Source organism: Coregonus lavaretus (genome assembly GCF_964263955.1).
Source record: "Coregonus lavaretus genome assembly, chromosome: 39".
Taxonomy (NCBI): domain Eukaryota; kingdom Metazoa; phylum Chordata; class Actinopteri; order Salmoniformes; family Salmonidae; genus Coregonus; species Coregonus lavaretus.
In genome coordinates, this window is record NC_140026.1 from 24356848 (window position 1) to 24380260 (window position 23413).

Sequence of the window (23413 nt, forward strand, 5' to 3'; positions counted from 1 at the left end):
GTGCCACCAACCTCCTGTGGTGGAAGTAAATAAACTGAAAATCCACAGGGAATGGTGTCCATGACAGATACAGGAAGAGTCATTCTGCCCCCAGGTGGCTTACAAATGAACTAACAATGAAAATGCATTTATGCTTCACTCCAGTTCATATGAATGTGCATTTCTAATCAAATCAGTTGCATAAAGGGTAGTTAACATTTCTTCACAAATTGGCCTTGAATTAATTATCTGCAGTAGCTTTTGTTCCAAGATAGCATTTATATAATATCCCTTAAAAAAATAAACAATACAAATTTAGAAACCAAACACTTACTAAATGCAGCGAGATCACAACTATTCTGAAAGCTCCTCCATTGCTTGTATATTGCCTGCGTTCCTTTTTCTTGGAAGGACATGACTTGAATCTTTAATGTAAAATGTATTAGTCCAGATCTGCATGGAATACATAAAGGAATCATTTTTCCTAACTTCCGTATCATCTGCCTGCGGGGCAGTAAAAAAAGATAGCATTTCTATCCCTCCATCTTTAGCACAGAACTAAAAAGGTAATGTCTTTCACCTATTTTGTTATATAAAAGAGATCTCCTAAAGGCTCAGTTTTAGTTTCATACATAAATCCAGTCAGTTATATTGACGCAATGGCATATCCCTAATTTTGAGGTAACGTTAAGCAATGATCTAAAGTAAAGACTAGTAAACATGCACAGAGCGTTCAACTACATATATTTTCTTCTTTGCATAGACATGTTCCTACTAGCACTATATCAACTGAATTACACATTTGCATAAACCAGGAAATCAAGAATTCAGTGAAATAACTGAAAATGGTGGAATAACATGAGATGAACCTATATCTGATACTTTTATTAAGCAACATGTACAATTCTTTAAAGACTGTCCTACACTTTAAACCCACACATGCACATGTAGAATGGCTAGCTCTCACTAGCAACTTCTCATCTGCTACACACACACATCTCCCTTGCAGCCTGATGATTGTGCGAGTGGGGTCATGTGACTTATTCTGCTGTCTTCTTCAACTTGTTGGCTCTGCGCTGGGCCCCAGACTTCCTCTTGGAATTGGACTTCTTGGGATGTTGTTTGGGCAGGTTCCTGCCTCCCTTGGCCTTGGATCTACTGGAATAGGAGAGAGAGAGAGCAAGTTGAGACACACACACATCAGGCAGGCAAACACAATCCGTACGAACACTCAAGAGAAACACTAGTCATTTAGACTCCATCAACACTGTACTGATATGGGTAGCACTGGTAATATAGATGAGTGTCTTGGGAAATAAGTTGTGTCAGCCCTGTGCGTGTCTCTGTGTATTTGCGTTTAAGTGTTGTGTCTGGGTATATGACACAGGTAGTAAACTCACTTGTTATTGGTCCTCTGTTTGTCTTTGAGAGGGCAGGCTCTGCGTTTGTGCTTCAGGCTGCCACAGTTGAAACAGCCTTCCAGACCTGGGCTATTCCCACAGGGGTGGTCCGGGAGAGCACAGCAGGCACAGGACTGGCAGTGGCGCCAAGCTGGGGAGGTGATGAGAGGGCAGAGGTACCAATCAGACCATCACTCAAACCAAATAATGAACATTGGGGTTTGACGGGGTGGTCCCGTGTGGCTCAGTTGGTAGAGCATGGCGCTTGCAACACCAGGGTTGTGGGTTCAATTCCCACAGGGGACCAGTATGATAAAGTACAAACATTTACGCATTCACTACTGTAAGTCGCTCTGGATAATGGCATCTGTTAAATGACTAAATGGCAGTCTATGGAATGCTCACATGGCTTCACGCACTTCTGACACTCTGAGCAATGCTTCCACTCTCTCCCATCCTGAAAGAACAAAGGAGAAAAACAATGAAAACCCTGATCGGTTGTGAAAAGTGATATCCCAGCATGTGAAGCACCTTCAATTCAACGGAATGTGGCTAACTATTTCATCAAGTTAAACTGTGCAACCTTACTTTTTCAGCCTGCGATGGGGAAAGACATACCTTTGAAGGGCACAGGTTGCATTTAGTACAATGCTTGTTCTGAGCCCACACATATCTCTCACAGACTTTGCAGAATCTAAAAAGGGAAGCAAAGAGACAAAGAGATGAATCAAATGTAATCGTGCCTCTTAAGAATTCCTCTAAAACTTTCCCACTCAAATTAAAAATCTCTTTAATCTGACCAATGAGCTGATTAACTAGAATTTTCCATCTTCCATTTAGGATAACATCTTACTATCAATTATTGCAATAATCTTTTGGCTCATGTGCGATAGGGAAAAGTGGGTGGTACATTAGGGAGGGCTATGTCTCGTGAGGTCAGGTTGATGTGTGTACATACCTGTAGCCTTCCTCCTTAGGGAGGACGATGTCTCGTGGTGTCAGGTTGGTGAACAGGCGGACTGGGGACTGCTTTCTACCCGTTTTTCCATGTTTGTAGAGGGGATGGTTGTCGTAGTCCACCTAGGAGTTTGAGAAAAGCGCTACATAAATGCATGTTATTATCCATCAGTATTCTCTACTCATGCAAATAGGTCAATGTGTGAATGCATTTGACATCTATAAAAAGTTGTTCATAAAGGTGGGTTACCTGGTAGTCTAGCATGGTGAAAGAGGGGAAGCACTCAAGGATGCGCGGCTCAAAGAAGTAGGGGAAGATCCACACCATGGGCATCTCCAAAACACTGCCCTCGGAGGTCTGCAGTTTCCGCCATGTCTCTGAGATCTGTGAGAAACTATGGGCCAGAGGCTTCACCAGGCCCCCGAATGGAGGGTCGGACACCATGATCACCTTCTCCCCATCTTCCTCACTGAGGAAAGCTTGGAGGACCCCACTTGCCTCCTGTGTAAAAACAAATACATGGATTTCAAAACTCATTCATAAAAAAAATACTATTAATTTATCCAAAAGGTTCTAAGACAATCATCAGGTTCAAACTTGTACCTCTCCTCCAAAGAAGTGATGGTTGAACATGTTGTAGTGACAGAACTCGTCCTTGCCATAAAACTGGGCATATCTGGAAGAGATACAAGAACAATATTTTCCATGTTACATCTGCTTTAATAATGTTTTATTATGATGCCCATAGCAAGTCAATCATTCTGTGACATTGGTTCAAGGTAGGACCACTACTATAGTTAGCCTCTTCCTGTAGTTCAGAGAAAGTCAACAGAAGTGTATGGGTGTGAAAATAAACTTTACAATCTTGGCAAGATAATCACTGAAGGGCACTTAAGCAACAGCAGCACGCACCCTTCAGCTTGTCAACTGACAACACACCCTTTCCCTTGTTCAATCTGACACATTCCTTGCAGACACTCACAGAGAACGGATCAGAAATAGGAACAGAGTGAGCATCTCAGAAACGTACTGTACATTATGCCAACGTCTATTAGTTTGGGATGATTGGGCACAGAACTGGCAAAGGACATTTTTCTTCAAAAGTTGGGCCTATAGGCTAATAACTATCGCGCAACACCACTCATTTGTGAACGTTGATTCAAGAATGCATTCATTCAAGATCACCTAAATTATGCACAAAAAACAACAGTTCTGCTATCCTGAAATCAGCGATCCTGCTAGATGTGTTACGATTTTGTAGAATTACCTGTATTTTTGTAAACTTTGACAAGAACCCAAGTTGTGCATATATTTATGATAATTGAGCCTGGAGAGCGCAGGCGGGTTTCAACAGACAAGCCTCTTGAGACCACATCATACCAGCCTCCTAAAACCAGAGGAACTAGTTCACTTTCATAATACAAATCACACTGCCAGAACATTGTTAGATTGGACTCTGATTTCAGCTACAACCACATATTGAATGAAGGGTATCATCAACGCAGTGGTAGCGAATAGATTTGCTCTGTGTCTTAAAATGTATGTGATTACTACTGACAAGTGTGTACATCTTTTCTAAGCAATGGTAAAGAACGACCGAATAACAGATGGTCAGAGACTGGTAAGTGTCCCCTGGTCCTGGCTCTTCTCTCTCAGCCCAGAGTGGTGCCATGGCTCCCCCTGTAGAATATTAGGCAGTACTACAGGACGGCCCTCTCTCACTGGTCCCCATGGACTCTCCTGGAGAAGGGGTGGTTCAGCCTTACCATCGCTCCCCAAAGCTGCATCCAAAAATCTCTGAGGTCAAAATGCATATAATAATGTGATAAATAAAATATATCAATCAGATTATATTAAGTGCCATACACCTCCCGGCGCCCAGCCCACATGGGCTTACAAGTCACTACTAAAATGTTATGATAGTGTAGAATGGGACCAAAGTATCTTTTTCTATTTTCCCCAAATCTTTGTCGTCAATGATTGATTTTTCAATGGCTAATTGGCCACAGTTTTTGACCTTTATTTAAGGTTAATCAATTGAGATCTCGTTCTCATTTGTGTCCAGATTTCTCTAAGTCAAATGTAAGTGATTTGCTTATTATTACATTTTATAAAAGCACAGACTCAGAGCTGTAGTTGGAGGAAACATGGGAAAGTTATGCTGCTTTAATGACCTTTACTGAACAAAAATATAAAAACGCAACATGCAACAATTTCAACCATTTTACTGAGCTACAGTTCATATGAGGAAATCAGTCAATTGACATAAATTCATTAGGCCCTAATCTATGGATTTCACATGCCTGGGAACACAGATATGTTGGTCACATATAGCTTAAAAGAAATGGGCCTCAGGATTTCGTCACGGTATTTCTGTGCATTCAAATTGCCATCAATAAAATGCAATTGTGTTCGTTGTCCATAGCTTATGCCCGCCCATACGATAACCCCACCGCCACCATGGGGCACTCTGTTCACAACATTGACATCAGCAAACCGCTCGCCCACACAACGCCATACACGTGGTCTGCAGTTGTGAGGCCGGTTGGACGTACTGCCAAATTTTCTAAAATGATGTTGGAGGCAGCTTACGGTAGAGAAATGAACATTAAAATTGTCTGGCAACAGCTCTGGTGGACATTCCTGCAGTCAGCATGCCAATTGCACACTCCCTCAAAACTGCACATTTTAGAGTTGCCTTTAATTGTCCACAGCACAAGGTGCACCTGTGTAATGATCATGCTGTTTAATCAATCAGCTTCTTGATATGCCACACCTGTCAGGTGGATGGATTATATTGGCAAATGAGAACTAACAGGGATGTAAAGAAATGTGTGCACCAAATTTGAGAGAAATAAGCATTTTGTGCGTATGGAAAATTTCGGAGATCTTTTATTTTAGCTCATGTAACATGGGACCAACACTTTACCTGTTGTGTTTATATTTTTGTTCAATGTATATACTGTCCAGGGAACAGCCCATTCTGTTATAGACAGAAGCCTGTGACATGACAGACCAAATCAGGACTCTCGGCATGTCCAACCACTCCATTGTCTCAGCCAATCATGATCTGGTCTTTCGCCCTTAAGCTCAGTGCTTTCTCCTTGGCTCAACTAGGCTGATAATGTAACATTTTTATTAATATTTACAGATCCAATAAAAGTTTTTAATTAAGGCACATGAAAGTTCAAGAAGGTATTTTTTTTACGACCCTACTGTGAAGTAGGAGCCAGCCTCAAACGTCTCACATCCTCTAACCAGTCATATCTGCAGTAATTGGGAACCAATCGATTGGCAATCATTTCTTATTAGCAGAATCTGAGAATATGTATGTAATGTAAATTAGATATTATGTAAATTAGATATTTCTGTATTTCATTTTCAATAAATTTGCAACAAATTCTAAAAACATGTTTTCACTTTGTCATTATGGGGTATTGTGTGTAGATGGGTGAGAGAAAAATATATATTTAATTCATTTTTGAATTCCGGCTGAAACACATAATGTGGAATAAGTCAAGGAGTATGAATACTTTCTGAAGGCACTGTATACCGGTATTTAGGATTGTTTATGTAACAGATGTATGATGAGGTACGATGATTGGGCGGATTAGATTATGCTGAGCCGCGGGGCACCAGTCTATGGACCGTGACGGGAACGGGGAAGAGAGGGGAGGGAGGAGCGCCCTTCTCAAATCGAACAGTAATCTGCGCTGCTTGGTCATGTTGTCAACAAGGCAACATAGTGCATCGTCCGGAAACATACATCTCTTTTCAATAAAATATAGGTTTTACATTTTCAAACTAGTTTTCATTGGGAAGGCAGATAAAGCATTGTTTTTTTGATCACTTTTGCATGCGAAAACACTGAATCCTACTCATTACTCCACATGCTTAATTACGTCACTTTTGTTTTGAGCTGACTTCGCTGTGGGCTTTGAATGGGGCACCTGGCTCACACCTGGGTGGTAGCCCAGTTCCAAAACAAATGCAATTTACTTTCACCCGGTGCAAAACACACTTACCAGGGCGCCCGGGACAGATTAATCAAATCCCCTCATTGTCTCTGTTTCAGACTCCTCCCCTGTGATGATTCACAGGCAGACCTGCCATAGCCAGATCGCATTGACAGGAGAGGGATGAGGCATGTGCTTCTCCGGTCCACAACTGTCCCCTCCAGTTCGACAAGGTCTGCTGTGCACTGGGCTCTGCTGCCGTGACAACGGGCCGACGCTACTGGGAGGCCGACGTCCGCAGCTGCTCAGGCTGTAGGCGTGGCCTACAGCTGCCTGGACAGGAAGGGGCGGGACAAAGGTGCCAAGCTGGGACGGTACAGGAAAGCGTGGAGCTTTGGGATGGGCGTCTCTTCACCCGGCACAACGACAGGCCCGTGGCGTGCTCCACCAGCGGGCGAGCGGTGCCAGGTAGGGTGGGCATGTGGGTGAACTACGAGAAGGGCAAACTGGCATTTTAGGATGCCGATACTATGAAGGTGCTGCAGAAATTTTCTGCAGCCCTGACGCCTGTGTTTGATAGGGTGCATCATCAGTTCACGGAGCCCCTCTACACCCTGCGTTCCGCTTCCTAAGACCACCGGAGGGACAGGTGTGGGCTAGTCATATGGAGATACAGGATGTCAACACTCCCATAGCAATCCATAAATGTCAATAAGCATCGTTCGAAAAGCAATAAGCACATTCATGTACCATTCAAAGTGTGTGCTCCCCTCTAAATTATTTCGATGCCTGTTTTGTTCATTCATTGCAAATACTCATCAACGCAAAGAGAAACGCATTGTGTGATCCAATAAAATAAAACTGACCTGAAGTCAATGTCCAGTAGCAGACTCGTCATGGGGTCACTCTTACCCTCCTGATTTCTTAGCTTGATCAGCTCATGAAGTCTGGAAGAAACAGTGAATTAAACGATCAATCAAATCATCCATAAAACATTAAAATCCCTGAGGATAACAAAGCACTTGAATCTAAAACAACCAGGGCATGTTCAATAGGCACGAAACGGAACAAAACACTCTGGAACGGAGTGAAACGGGTAGGTACTATGTGAACCTAACATGCAAAATGTTATAATAAACATAATCCCTGTTTAAACAACGTGACAGACAAAAAGTCTAAATTAAATCAAACCCCTCACCTGGGCGTCCCAACACAGAGCACCTTCCTGTAGCCCCGCTTGGCCAGGGTATCCAACAGGAAGTGACAGCTGCGGTCGGCGAACAGGTACTGGGCGTTGCTCTTCTTGTTCTCCAGGGGTTTCAGCATTAGACTGGGCCTGCTCAGCCGTGCCTCTGTAATGTCATCAGCTTGCGACATCTTGTGAGAAGAGTGGGTTTCCCATTCCCCTGGTAAGAGGAGGAGCTGACAGTCCTGGCAGAACTTCCTTCCTAGGGGGAGGGCGAGGAACTTTCTGAACCTGGATTGGAAGAAATAAAAGTTATTAGTAGTTATAATAGTAGTTTTTATTAGTTGTAGGCCTATTAGTAGTTGTACAACAACTTTTAATGCTGTTAAAATGTACTTTTTTTAATTTAATTGTTATTAGACAGTAGTTGCCATATTATTCTTGTTACTAAGTATTTTTTATTAGGAAAAAAATTACACTTGAAAACGAGATGATGCATCAAGAGATTACATCCTGCAAAATGTCAAATAAAATAAACAACCAACCATGTTTTTGATTGGAGGAACATTATGTTCAGGTTGTGAGATAAGGAGTAGAAAGCTATGAAGTTAAATACTAATAATATGATCTTTCTGGCATCTTAATAAAAGGTACTTACAGTGGGACTGTTATCCACACACCTATTCTGTTCCATTTCTAACTTGGAATGGAATAGTTCCGTGGATAGTGTCCCCTTACAGGTCAAGTGTAGGCCATTTACCTGGAGCAGTACTCCTGATGGGTAAAAGGAGGCATCTTTAACCGGTTCTCCTCCTCTCTGGCTAAAAGCCTGGCCTCAGACACCTACAACACAAACATGTCACACACCTGGTGAAAATAGGGGAGTGTAGCTAGCTATATGCACAAACAGTGTAGCTAGCTATTTGCACGACTAGACGCGCAGGTGTTGCATTGAATAAATCAATGGTTGCATGCCACACCATCGACTGTGCAGTTGGGCATCACACGGCTATATCATGTGGTTAGCAGATTTTAGGCATTGTAAGATCTGGCATGCATCTGCAACGTCGTCGGTGAGGAACTCAACCCAGGACTTCTAATAAGTCAAAGGCATCAATTAAGCTACCATAAAAGGAAATGTAGGCTATTGTAGGAACCATTTTGGCCTACTTAGAGTGCATTCGGAAAGTATTCAGACCCCTTGACTTTTTCCACATTGTTACGTTACAGCCTAATCTTAAATTGATTGAATCTCCCCCCCCCTCCCTTTTCTCTCTCATCAATCTACACACAATACCCCATAATGACAAAGCAAAAACAGGTTTTTAGAAATTCTAATTTATAAAAAAAAATACAAAACTGAAATATCACATTTACATAAGTATTCAGACCCTTTACTAAGTACTTTGTTGAAGCACCGTTGGCAGCGATTACAGCCTTGAGTCTTCTTGGGTATGACGCTACAAGCTTGGCACACCTGTATTTGGAGAAATGTAGGCTATTGTAGGAGCCATTTTGGCCACTCAAGGATCTTCAGAGACTTGTCGCGAAGCCACTCCTGTGTGCTTAGGGTCGTTGTCCTGTTGGAAGGTGAACCTTGGCCCCAGTCTGAGGTCCTGAGCGCTCTGGAGCAGGTTTTCATCAAGGATCTCTTTGTTCTTTGTCCAATTTGTAAGTCACTCTGGATAAGAGCGTCTGCTAAATGACGTAAATGTAAATGTCTTTGCCCTGTTCATATTTCCCTCGATCCTGACTACTGCCGCTGAAAAACATCCCCACAGCATGATGCTGTCACCACCATGCTTCACCATAGGGATGGTGCCAGGTTTCCTCCAGACGTGACGTTTGCCATTCAGGCCAAAGAGTTCAATCTTGGTTTCATCAGACAAGAGAATCTTGTTTCTCATGGTATGAGAGTCCTTTAGGTGCCTTTTACTGAGGAGTGGCTTCCGTCTGGCCACTCTACCATAAAGGCCTGATTGGTGGAGTGCTGCAGAGATGGTTGTCCTTCTGGATGGTTCTCCCATCTCCACAGAGGAACTCTGGAGCTCTGTCAGAGTGACCATCGGGTTCTTGGTCACCTCCCTGACCAAGGCCCTTCTCCCCCGATTGCTCAGTTTGGCCGGGCGGCCAGCTCTAGGAAGAATCTTGGTGGTTCCAAACTTCTTCCATTGCAGAATAATGAGGCCACGGTGTTCTTGGGGACCTTCAATGCTGCAGAAATGTTTTGGCACCCTTCCCCAGATCTGTGTCTCGACACAATCCTGTGTCGGAGCTCTACGACCTCATGGCTTGGTTTTTGTGCTCTGACATGTACCTTATATAGACAGGTGTGTGTCTTTCCTAATCATGTCCAATCAATTGAATTTACCACAGGTAGACTCCAATCGAGTTGTAGAATTGTCTCAAGGATGATCATTGGAAACAGAATGTACCTGAGCTCAATTTCGAGTATCATAGCAAAGGGTCTGAATACTTAAGTAAATAAGGTATCTGTTTTTATTTTAAATGCATTTGCTAAAATATCTAAAAATCTGTTTTCGCTTTGTCATTATGGGGTATTGATGAGGATTTTTATTTATTTATTCCATTTTAGAATAAGGCTGTAACATAACAAAATGTGGAAAAAGGTAAGGTGTCTGAATACTTTACAAATACACTGTATACTTAGGCCAACTATATTTGCCAGTAGATTTAAAAAAAAGCTAGCTAGTTAACTCGGTTACCTTTTCATCTTCCCACAGAAAGAAGGGGCATTCTTTTCTGTCTCTGCACGCTGAGCAGGCATAAAACCTCCGGCCTTTCTCCTCTCCTTTGCAGACCTTCTCAAACAACAAAGTTGGACCTGCATGGGGCAAGAACATCTGCATTACAGTATGCATACTTCACCGAATAATTCATATTCAGATGTCAATGGTAAAACATAACTTATAACATAGCTAGCTTTGGACTGTAGTTAGCTAGCTAGTATCTATAGCATAGATTCATATTTTCCCAAACCTAGCTAAGTAGACGCTAGCTAGCTAACTTCGCTATCATTCAGACATTTGGGTACTTACCATGTACACACAATGGTGCTTTTCTGTCTCCCTGTTGAAGGACGATCTCTATTCCAAACCCGTCTTCATCTGAGCCTTTTAATGGCATTTTCGTAAGAAGTAGCGTAACCAGATATATTTGTCTGATCAAAACATTACACGCATGTCTCTGCTACCATGCTGACAGTCACAAGTCGCGAATATTCGACGTATTTCAAGGCAACGCCCCTCCATATCGCGTTCTTCTTCTTCAATTAGGTTTAACGGCGGTTGGCATCCAATAAATGTTGCATTACCGCCACCTACTAGACTGGAGAATAACTCCCTTATACTTTGCTTTAAAAAAATAAAAATAGCCTACCAGCTAACACTACACTCACACAAAAAAAACGATATTAATAATAATAACTACCATACTCCACTATTTAAATATATTTATTCCTACTTCATGCCAACATCAGGAAAGGATGGGACACCACCACTTAACACACCCTGTAACTCTTCTGATGTCAAGTCTCGCACACCCAAATACCTCTCTGCAGCTGCCACCACAATCTCTATTTTCTGCGATTTACGTTCCATCCCTGCAGTACAGTTGATAACCATTGCTATAAATGCCAAAAAGCCAATCTTACTGAAACATACAGTTGAAGTCGGAAGTTTACATACGCCTTAGCCAACTACATTTAAACTCTGTTTTCACAATTCCTGACATTTAATCCTAGTAAAAAATCCCTGTTTTATGTCAGTTAGGATCAGCGCTTTATTTTAAGAATGTGAAATGTCAGAATAATAGTAGAGAGAATTATTTATTTCAGCTTTTATTTCTTTCATCACATTCCCAGTGGGTCAGAAGTTTACATACACTCAATTAGTATTTGGTAGCATTGCCTTTAAATTGTTTAACTTGGGTCAAACGTTTTTGGTAGCCTTCCACAAGCTTCCCACAATAAGTTGGGTGAATTTTGGCCCATTCCTCCTGACAGAGCTGGTGTAACTGAGTCAGGATTGTAGGCCTCCTTGCTCGCACATGCTTTTTCAGATCTGCCCACAAATTTTCTATAGGATTGAGATCAGGGCTTTGTGATGGCCACTCCAATACCTTGATTTTGTTGTCCTTAAGCCATTTTGCCACAACTTTGGAAGTATGCTTGGGGTCATTGTCCATTTGGAAGAACCATTTACGACCAAGCTTTAACTTCCTGACTGATGTCTTGAGATTTTGCTTCAATATATCCACATAATTTCCCTTCCCCATCTATTTTGTGAAGTGCACCAGTCCCTCCTGCAGCAAAGCACCCCCACAGCATGATGCTGCCACCCCCGTTCTTTACAGTTGGGATGGTGTTCTTCGGCTTGCAAGGATGCCCCTTTTTCCTCCAAACATAACGATGGTCATTATGGCCAAATAGTTCTATTTTTGTTTCATCAGACCAGAGGACATTTCTCCAAAACGTACGATCTTTGTCCCAATGTGCAGTTGCAAACCGTAGTCTGGCTTTTTAATGGCGGTTTTGGAGCAGTGGCTTCTTCCTTGCTGAGCGGCCTTTCAGGTTATGTCGATATAGGACTCGTTTTACTGTGGATATAGATACTTTTGTACCTGTTTCCTCCAGCATCTTCACAAGGTCCTTTGCTGTTGTTCTGGGATTGATTTGCACTTTTCGCACCAAAGTACGTTCATCTCTAGGAGACAGAACGCGTCTCCTTCCTGAGCGGTATGACGGCTGCGTGGTCCCATGGTGTTTATACTTGCATACTATTGTTTGTACAGATGAACGTGGTACCTTCAGGTGTTTGGAAATTGCTCCCAAGAATGAACCAGATTTGTGGAGGTCTACAATTCTTTTTCTGAGGTCTTGGCTGATTTCTTTAGATTTTCCCATGATGTCAAGCAAAGAGGCACTGAGTTTGAAGGTAGGCCTTGAAATACATCCACAGGTACACCTCCAATTGACTCAAGTGATGTCAATTAGCCTATCAGAAGCTTCTAAAGCCATGACATCATTTTCTGGAATTTTCCAAGCTGTTTAAAGGCACAGTCAATTTAGTGTATGTAAACTTCTGACCCACTGGAATTGTGATACAGTGAATTATAAGTGAAATAATCTGTCTGTAAACAATTGTTGGAAACATTACCTGTGTCATGCACAAAGTAGATGTCCTAACCGACTTGCCAAAACTATAGTTTGTTAACAAGAAATGTGTGGAGTGGTTGAAAAACAAGTTTGAATGACTCCAACCTAAGTGTATGTAAACTTCCGACTTCAACTGTATATAACTTGTTGGTTTATCCCTCTGTACTGGTACAGATCTACTACTCACACCATTCCTCTCAGGATCCCTCCCCCTTGACCCATCTTCCTCTACTTTCTTCACTGCATCCGCATATGACAACTTCTGCACTACTCTAACCCTGGAAACCTCAACCTGCCTCTCTCGCACAGAACATTTTGGATCTCCAGCCCCATGGTCACCCCTACAATTAACACATACCACTACTTTCCCCACTGCTACACATTCCTTTGTCTCATGCCCTTCTGCACACTTCTCACACCTAGGAACCTCCCTCATACACACTGCTGACACATGCCCATAATCTTGACACCTGTAACAACGTAATTTATTCGGCACAAATGCTCGTACCGGATAACTTATATATCCTAACATCACTTTGTCGGGCAAAGACTCAACATCAAAACTCAAAAGAACAGACAATGACTCTTCTGTTTCTCCACTCAGACCCTGTCTGTGTCGCACCAAACGACGAGCATCACAAACACCGGGTCCATATCGTGTTACATTGTTGCCACCCTAATGTAGAAATATGAGGTTATGATGAACAATGTAATCAATGTTTAATCTAAAAATGTTAATTTAGTTCCAACATTGTATATTGTGTTTGTTTTCATCTGGACGAAACGACATAGCAGCATTGCAGTAAAGCCTGCTCTTATTTGACCATCAGGAGGTACAAAAAGCGTAGGAAAGTAACATCCTTAGACCTTGAATAACACTTTAGGCTACTGCAGGCCTACTATACTGTTCTGTGTTGTACTCTATAAACAGTGTTTACAATTTTTATTGATTTCAAATGAATAATTGTACTCTATGAGGTTATAATGGATTCCAATTCATGTGTATAATAACTCAATGTATAAATATATTGATTATCAGTCACGCAATTGTGCATTTCCATCACTTGAATGTTGGAAACTAAAAGTGATATAGGCCTTTGTAAAATGTCTATAGGCTAATATAATAGGCCTAACATAATATGCCTATAGATAGGCCTGAGGCCAACAATATAATATTAGGGAAATTTACTTCTCTCTGAAGAACTAGACATCACTCCAGGCTACAGCATTGTGTCCATAACATTGGCTGATAAATGACCGTTTTGTCTCCCTTTGCTATGACTAACAAAAAGGGCACGACTGACAAAAGGGCAACCTCGGAAGAATATAAACCGCTGTTGCTGCAGTGTCTCTGCTCTATCGTCCAAGCAATCCAACGCGTTGTTTACACTGCGTCGCAGTCGTACCAGCCGGAAATTCCTAGACAGACCCATGTGAGAGTCAATTGAACACTTGTTTCTATTGGTATAAACTCAATTTCCCAGACGCCCTTGTTCGCGGGGAGCCCCGTGGAGCTGTTGGGGCGCTATTTATCGCCTGGCTCGCGACCGTACGCCCACACCCATCCCGTGCAGTTGGAAAGGGAGTAAAACATTACTGTATCGCATAATACGATATTGCTATATGCCAGTATCAGCGCTTAATCACGGCGGCAGATAATTTCATAGTTTCGACATTGTATTATAGGCTACATCTCTGAAGGGGCAGAGGCGAGTCGATTTAAGCATCTTCTGCAGGGGAGGCATCATCAATGTGCAGTCTACACTCCTGACCAGAGGTGTGTAGTTGAATGAGGCTATATCCACTGTACATCGGATTGTGAAGAAACCGGGGATTACCATGAGCACAGGTAAGGTCTTATTCTAGCCTATGCTAGACTATAGTTTATATGAGTCATAGCAATTCTATGACAATTACCAGTTTGTATGCTGTCATTGTCATTATCCTATGGCACTATCAGCAATTACACAGCAAAGCAATTACAGACTCAAGACATATATAATGATAGGCATATAATATCCAATGACAATGTTTACACTAACATTTAAAGCACTCTGCAGATACCAATCTAAGACAAAGGTCCTAATTGACCTATAGCTGTCGCACTGTGAAATACAATTTCTATGGCTACAGTATGTGGTGTAGAAACGCCCACTAGGCTCCTACTTCCAGGCATCATTGCCTTTTCATTATGTTGCAATGCAGTCTCCGCTACATTGTCTGGAGCTACAGGCTGAAACACTGGTCTCATGTGAGGACATCAGTGTTTCAAGTCTGCTATGTGTTCATCCTGTGTAATTTTTATTTTACTAGGCAAGTCAGTTAAGAACAAATTCTTATTGACAATGATGGCCTACACCGGCCAAACCCGGACGACGCTGGGCCAATTGTGCGCCGCCCTATGGCACTCCCAATCACGGCCGGTTGTGATACAGCCTGGAATCGAACCAGGGGGTCTGTAGTGACACCTCAACCACTGAGATGCAGTGCCTTAGACCACTGCGCCACTCGGGAGCCCAATAATATTATATTATTACATATGAATGACTATAGGCGTGACTAAAAAGCACAGTAGAGCAGCTGAATAGTTGAATAAAGAACATCATTGTTATGAATACCATCATGTCAAGAAGAAGACTTACTGTATTTGCCTATGGCAGGGATGGGCAACTGGCGGCCCCCCCTTTTGTAGGTCTGTGGATAAACTGTTAAGACGTAGAATAGTAGAATACACAAGGTGCAATTTCGAAATGTGGTTGTGCATCAGCAGTTTCTCTTGTTATGTCAGTCACTGCCACCCTCAGATGGGTCGGTCATAACCGGATGCATCCGGTTTTCAGGGGAAATGGAAAGAGAGCCTGTGACATGACATTGGCTTTTGGACGTTAAGAGGGAAGGGGGTAGCTGCATCCCAATATGGTGACCGGAGTATGGGCAAGTGGGTGGGTAGAAAGGAAAGTACTAGGCGTGTAGAAAGGAGTGGGTGTGTCGAAAGGAAAGTACTGGGCGTGTAGAAAGGAGTGGGTGTGTCGAAAGGAAAGTACTGGGCGTGTAGAAAGGAGTGGGTGTGTCGAAAGGAAAGTACTGGGCGTGTAGAAAGGAGTGGGTGTGTCGAAAGGAAAGTACTGGGCGTGTAAAAAGGAGTGGGTGTGTCGAAAGGAAAGTACTGGGCGTGTAGAAAGGAGTGGGTGTGTCGAAAGGAAAGTACTGGGCGTGTAGAAAGGAGTGGGTGTGTCGAAAGCGCTCTGCTATAGGTTAGATGGTTTTGATTGAGCATTTTTTAGTTTTGTTTGTTTCTTACCACGCAACTACCATACATTTAGCTAGCGTACCGCAAGAGTTTGGACTTCTGTTTTGAAGCCAGAGGATGAGTCTGAGTCATATTTCACTGTTAGTTTTACACAAATAATTGTACATTTTCAGTTATAAAATTGAGAATTGTAAAAAAAAATTATGTGTGTACTGTTGCTTCATGCATTGTATGCATGTGCTTACTGTGACTGTCACCCTGATATTGGCTACTAGGTAGCTACTTCCCATGCCATTGCTGGACAGTAGTGTCCTGGTGTTGTTGCCGTGTCATGCCCTCCCCATTGAGTAGTAGACTGCATGTTTGTATGTATCAAGGTGACATCTAGATGGTTATCAATATTAGTTATTTATTGTGTAGGTTGCTATCCTACTTGAAATAAAATAATGTGAGAGAAAAACATGGCCACATTAGCTATTGCCTGTGACACGACCGTGATACCCAGTAGGAGGCACTTAAAGTCGGCAGGCACGTCGATACACCGGTGCACTGGTCACCGGCTTATTGACTCATCGTGCAGAGTGGCAACAAATCTGCCCAATTAGCTCATTCGCTTTCCATACACCCACTCCTTTCGACACACCCACTCGCCCATACTCCGGTTGCTATATTGGGCTGCAGCTACCCATACATGCTTTAAGAAGGCGATACTCCATCTTAACTCTTCCTCCACATTTACTGGATTAGTTGAACAGTGCAGAAGAGACTCCCCTGACAGTTTTTTTTTCTCGTCAGGACAAGGACGAAAGAAATGCAGCTCAGGCGTTTCTTTTACGCCTTATTCGTTAGGTTAGTCACTGACAGTCATTCGATTAGCCCATGTCAGCTAAAATTGTTTAGATTGGTAAGTTATTCTAGCGGCCAGCTATCTAAACTTGTAGTAATCATTGTCAAATTACCGATCGGTCGAATTACCGATTGATTTTGTTACTCACTCTCACTGAGATATCATATTAAAAACTGCAAACATTTCTCTCCACCCAATGGCAAAATGTGTAGAATTGCAGGAAATTAGCTGTAAAAAATGTATCTCCACCCATGGCATAATGTGTAGAATTGCAAGATATTAACTCTAAAACTAAAAAAATGGATCTCAAGAGGGGGGCCGCTAAAATGTTTTGCTCGCAACAGAATGTAGCTCAGGGCCCCCAAAACGCTAGGGCCGGCTGTGACTGCATGTGTTGGTTTGGATGTGGGTACCAGAGAAGGCTTGAAATGAATAAATTGAACTTTATCAAACATATGGAAAACACGTTTGACTCTGTTCCATATATTCCATTCCAGCCATTACAATGAGCCCATCCTTCTATAGCTCCTCCCACCAGCCTCCTCTGGTGGGTACGCAGACCCTCGAGCCACTGCGGCCCCTCATGACGAGTTCAGATTTTATGTGGCCCCACCCCTATCAAAGTTACCCATCCCTGGCCTATGGGATCCAAATCATAATAGATTTGATGAAATCAAGGACATAGAAACTGTCTCAGCTGCCTCTCACTACTGAGACTGAGAGCAGAGGCATGACACAAGCAACACAGGCAAACAGCTTTAATGAGGTAGACCATCAGTCAATACTGGGCACAGTAAGGGCTCTCCTGTTTGCACTGCTGATGAGAAGAGGTTGGAGTTTGTCTGTGAAATGAGGCAGGAATATGTAGCGGTCCTGGGTTCTCATCAACACTGTCTTGTAAACTCACCCTGAGACGTGTACTGGGGACAGAAAATAAAAAAGTGACGTATTCCGTCTTGGACTGGCCACACTATCTGTCTTCTCTGCCCAGTGAATTTTCATGGAACCTGTATGTTAGTGGAATGATGGATGAATGTTAGAGACTGCTGTTGATGGAACGGATTGAATTGGAATGGATGGAAAATGGAAAAGTGTTCACCTATGTGGTCACAGCTGGCTTCCACATGGGTTTCCGTCATTCTACTGGGCTGGCTGTTCGTGATGATATACTGGATCAGGTGTGGGACAGATTGCTCTGTGGTATTTGAATGATAGACTTTGGTTGATATCATATGTTGAGGGAAGCTTTCACTGTAGTTTCTCGTCGCTGTTAGAGGAAAACCTCAATTTTCGTTTATTAACATTAACATAAATTGAAAGTAGTAAATTCCCATTAATGTATTCTAAACATTTTATGTCTCTAGGACTAAGAAAATGTATTCAAAATAGCTTCTGAAATTTGGTAATTGTATGGTAGTTTTTAAAATGTCCTGATAAATGTCTGTTTTGGAGATAAGAGGTTTTTTTCCGACAGCGATGTGGCTCACAAAAAAATTAAATAATGCTTTTTTGCTCGCATGGTGAAATACAAGCCTACTATCATTCAATTTTGTTTATATTTGAGTAGACCCTCTTCTCCAGAGCGACTTACAGTAGTGAGTGCATACATTTTTCCCATACTGGTCCCCCGTGGGTATCGAACTCACAACACTGCCGTTGCAAGCGCCATGCTCTACCAAATGAGCTACACAGAACCCCATGTAAACAGCTGAGTAGCTCTTTACTGACTGTGTTTACTGGCTTTCAGAGTTCTTGTGGTTAGCAGACATCAGATTCTTCTGTAACGGATGGCTATGCTTTAGGATAATTTACAGGTAGCATTGAACGCTAGCTACCCTCGCCGTCCTCAGGGAGTGATTATCAATGACCAACTGGGATGAACGGCCTGTGAATTGCTAGGCTACTTCAATCTCAGTTTCCGCCATTGGTCGAGGGAGAGGCAAGCTGATCAATATATCCTTTACCAATCTAGGGCTCTAGGCAGTCTATACAGGGGTCAACAACTTCTACCTTTTTGACCCTGTGACATTTCCCCCACAATAGACCCAAGTTGGTTATTGGATGATGAACCACCCTTTATCAGTTAATAACAATATGCTATGCTAGCCTAGTGTACGTCAGTCAATCAGTTAGTCAGGGACAGTATGAACTCATTGTGTTGGAACGCAGGCTGCGTCATCGGCAGCCATATTGCAGAATCAATCTGGAGCTACTGGAGTCACTAGAGAGTTCCTATCCTTCTAACATGGCCCTGTGAACTGGGGCTGTGGCCAGATCACACCCTCTGACTGTGTCTGGGTGGATCAGTGTGCCAGGGCTGTGTAGGCCCAGCAGGGTCAAAGTCAAGGGGGAAAGTCAGGCCCACCCTTTGTTATACAGTAGTAATCTAGGCCCATAGTTACTTGTCATGGTTACATAGAGCAGGGTTTCCAATACTCTGTCCTGGGGCCTCGCAGGGGTGCACGTTTGAGTTTTTGACCTAGCACTACACAGCTGATTCAAATAATAAAAGCTTGATGATGAGTTGATTATTTGAATCAGCTGTGTAGTGCTATAGGGCAAAAACCAAACCGTGCACCCCTGGGAAGCCCCAGGACCGCGTTTGGGAAACTCTGTCATAGAGTACGTGATAACATAAGAGTGGCTAGTTAGAATATCTAGGACATAGTCATGTTTTTGCTAAATGCTACTCTGAATTACTCAAAATACCCTTGAAATGTCAATTGAGACTAGTGTACATATAGTAAAAACAACACAGGATGATCATTGAAACACTTGACAATACAATAATATGCCTGGACTCTGGAGTGTAGGATGATTGGTGGTTGTTGTGTTTCCACTTAGCCCCACTGGCTCTGGCTGCCTCCGTCAGCCAATAGATAGAGAGGAAATGTGTGTCTAAGGTCATGGTACACGAGTGCAAATGTGCAAGTGTCATGCATTTAGAAGCATGTGCTGCAGGGGATCAGTGTGGGACCGTGTGTGCCTCTTTGTCAATGATGATGATGTGTTTACAAGTGCTCACAGGCAGTGTGTGTGTTGTGTACAGTTTGTGTGTGTTGCCTGTGTCCATGTGTGCCGTGTGTGTGGACTGTGTCTCCCGTGGGTAGTCATGAGCGTAGGCAGGTACACACACACACATACACACACACTAATAGGAGTGGGCTGGTCAGGAGACTACAGCTGTTGATGGAGACTAGATCAATAGTGATCTCATTGGTGTTAAGCCTGAGCCCAGGCTCTCACACACACCGGCAATTAAGTCTGAAATGTGGCATGGCCCTGTGACATTTTCTCTGCCAACTGTCTTAGTGAAGGCTTTAATGGATAGGCGGAATGGCATGTGCGTTCTAGATGACCCCATCCATCAAATATCAGCCGCCGATTGGCTGGGCGAGGCCTGTCATTTGTAAAAGGGGGTTTTAGCGATGATTAGAGATAGCAGTTTCAATCGATTTCTTTGAGATATTATTTGCAGATGTGGATCATGGAATATACTGTATGTCGTTTTTCCCTCTTGGACCATTGGAGTTTAGTTGATTTCAGTGATAGATCATTAGTGTTACCATTACCACTATCGAATATAGCCAATCCAACATCATCATGTGAGTTTACTGCCAAAGACCCTAAAGACTTTATAATATATTTTTTATTTTGACGCTATAATTAAACATCAATTCATTAGATTAATCTAAATGATATACCTTTCAAAATATAGCTCTAAAAGCTCGCAGTATCTATTTCTGACACCGTTTTTCCTCCTCATTCTGTATCAGGGTTGTGATTCTAAAAAAGATATTGCATAACCATGACTTATTAATGTATGTAGAGTGAGGGAAAAAAGTATTTGATCCCCTGCTGATTTTGTACATTGTCCCACTGACAAAGAAATGATCAGTCTATAATTTTAATGGTAGGTTTATTTGAACAGTGAGAGACAGAATAACAACAAAAAAATCCAGAAAAACACGTCAAAAATGTTATAAATTGATTTGCATTTTAATGAGGGAAATAAGTATTTGACCCCCTCTCAATCAGAAAGATTTCTGGCTCCCAGGTGTCTTTTATACAGGAAACGGGCTGAGATTAGGAGCACACTCTTAATGGGAGTGCTCCTAATCTCAGTTTGTTACCTGTATAAAAGACACCTGTCCACAGAAGCAATCAATCAATCAGATTCCAAACTCTCCACCATGGCCAAGACCAAAGAGCTCTCCAAGGATGTCAGGGACAAGATTGTAGACCTACACAAGACTTGAATGGGCTACAAGACCATCGCCAAGCAGCTTGGTGAGAAGGTGACAACAGTTGGTGCGATTATTCGCAAATGGAAGAAACACAAAATAACTGTCAATCTCCCTCGGCCTGGGGCTCCATGCAAGATCTCACCTCGTGGAGTTGCAATGATCAGGAGAACGGTGAGGAATCAGCCCAGAACTACACGGGAGGATCTTGTCAATGATCTCAAGGCAGATGGGACCATAGTCACCAAGAAAACAATTGGTGCGTTTTTCTAGATTTTTTTGTTGTTATTCTGTCTCTCACTGTTCAAATAAACCTACCATTAAAATTATAGACTGATCATGTTTTTGTCAGTGGGCAAACGTACAAAATCAGCAGGGGATCAAATACTTTTTTCCCTCACTGTACCATGCAGTGCAATCCTTCACTTGTAATGACCATGCAGTGCAGTGCAGGTTGCTACCTTAAAAGCCCAGTGCAGTCAAAAATGTGATTTTCCTGTGTTTTATATCTATATCCACACTATGAGGTTGGAATAATACTGTGAAATTGTTAGAATTATGATAATGCCCATTTAGTGTAAGAGCTATTTGAAAAGACTGCCTGTAATTTCAGCCTGTTTTGGCGGGATGGAGTTTTTGCCCTTCCATGGTGACCTCACCATGCGGTAAATAGACCAATAAGAAAGCCTCTCTGCCAATAACAGCACATTTTCAGTTTTCCCCTCCCCATTCAAACCAAAATTCTTGCTTGAGAAATTGCCCTTTGCTAAGAAGCTATTTTTGTTTGTTTTTGACAATTTTAATGGAAAACAATCACAGGAAGGTACTTCATTGTTACCCAGAAATTATTTGATATTGAGATAGAAATGGCTGCATTGGAACTTTAAAGGATTTATGTACACTGAACAAAAATGTAAACGCAACATGTAAAGTGTTGGTCCCATGTTTCATGAGCTGAAATAAAAGATCCCAGAAATGTAAAAAAAAAAAAATCCTACATCCCTGTTAGTGAGCATTTCTCCTTTGCCAAGATAATCCGCAGACGAAAACGAGGTGTGGGGCAATGTCATATAATCCACCAATCACATTTGTGAAATCCTTTCGGGCTAAATTCCAGCTAAATTTGGAGATGACACTACAAAGACGGTACAGTATGAAACTGTGGTTACTACTTACAAAAAGTGTGCTTCTAACGAAGAGCTACAAAAGTAAGTAAATAGCCGTAATAGACTGAAATATATAAGGTAATTTCGTTGAATTTGAGGCTCTCCGTGCTCATTAGTTGCACATTAAACATATTTGCTGCTACTTCTTCACACAATCCCGTTTTTAAAGTGTTTTACATTCCCTGAGACCAACCAGAAATTTTTAATAGGCCAAATATTCCCAGATTTTCATAAAACAGCCACACAATGGCCTCTTGTTAAATAGTAGTAGGCTATGTGCGCTTCAATTACTCGGTTCAGCGGGGGGAGATTTGTGTGTGTGTTTTGTTCATGTAGGCTACACTGTCCCGCGAATGTCACGCAAAATCATTGCGTTGTCCCGCATTTAGGTATTTAAAACGTGGTCACCCTACTGCAGGCTGGTAGGCCTGGGAATTGCCTGGGACCTCACGATGCGATATTATCATGATACTTAGGTGCTGATACGTTATGTATTGCAATTCTCACGATTCTCACAATTCTATATGTATTGCGATTCGATGCTGCGATTTTATTGCGATTTGATGTTCCAAATATATTGCTCACAGTGCCTTCGGAAAGTATTCAGACCCCTTGACTTTTTCCATATTTTGTTACGTTACAGCCTTATTCTAAAATGGATTAAATAAAAAAAATCCTCAGCAATCAACACACAATACTCCATAATGACAAAGCGAAAACAGGTTTTTAGAAATGTTTGCAAATTTATTTTCAAATAAAAAAGTATTCAAAATTGAGCTCAGGTGCATCCTGTTTCCATTGATAATCCTTTAGATGTTTCTACAACTTGATTGGAGTCCACCTGTGGTAAATTCAATTGATTGGACATTATTTGGAAATGCACACACCTGTCTATCTAAGGTCCCACAGTTGACAGTGCATGTCAGAGCAAAAACCAAGCCATGAGGTCAAAGGAATTGTCTGTCGAGACAGGATTGTGTCGAGGCACAGATCTGGGGAAGGGTACCAAAACATTTATGCAGCATTGAAGGTCCCCAAGAACACATTATTCTTAAATGGAAGAAGTTGTTCTTGAATGGAACCACCAAGACTCTTCCTAGAGCTGGCCGCCTGGCCAAACTGAGCAATCGGGGGAGAATGGCCTTGGTCAGGGAGGTGACCAAGAACCCGATGGTCACTCTGATAGAGCTCTAGAGTTCCTCTGTGGAGATGGGAGAACCTTCCAGAAGGACAACCATCTCTGCAGCACTC

General features: G+C 42.3%; 1 protein-coding gene across 1 annotated transcript; it reads right to left on the bottom strand.

Annotated features, from left to right (window-relative positions):
- Positions 1 to 843: 843 nt before the first annotated feature.
- LOC311112727 (rRNA N(6)-adenosine-methyltransferase ZCCHC4-like) lies at positions 844 to 10773 on the bottom strand. Its single transcript, XM_084155855.1, has 12 exons — positions 10539 to 10773; positions 10206 to 10324; positions 8240 to 8322; positions 7492 to 7770; positions 7160 to 7240; positions 2941 to 3013; positions 2587 to 2838; positions 2338 to 2459; positions 1998 to 2073; positions 1785 to 1836; positions 1380 to 1530; positions 844 to 1137 (listed from the first exon to the last, which is right to left on the bottom strand). Exons 1-12 carry the CDS (start codon positions 10624 to 10626, stop codon positions 1020 to 1022), a joined length of 1494 nt encoding a protein of 497 aa, XP_084011981.1. The 5' UTR covers positions 10627 to 10773; the 3' UTR covers positions 844 to 1019.
- Between the last annotated feature and the right edge of the window lie 12640 nt (positions 10774 to 23413).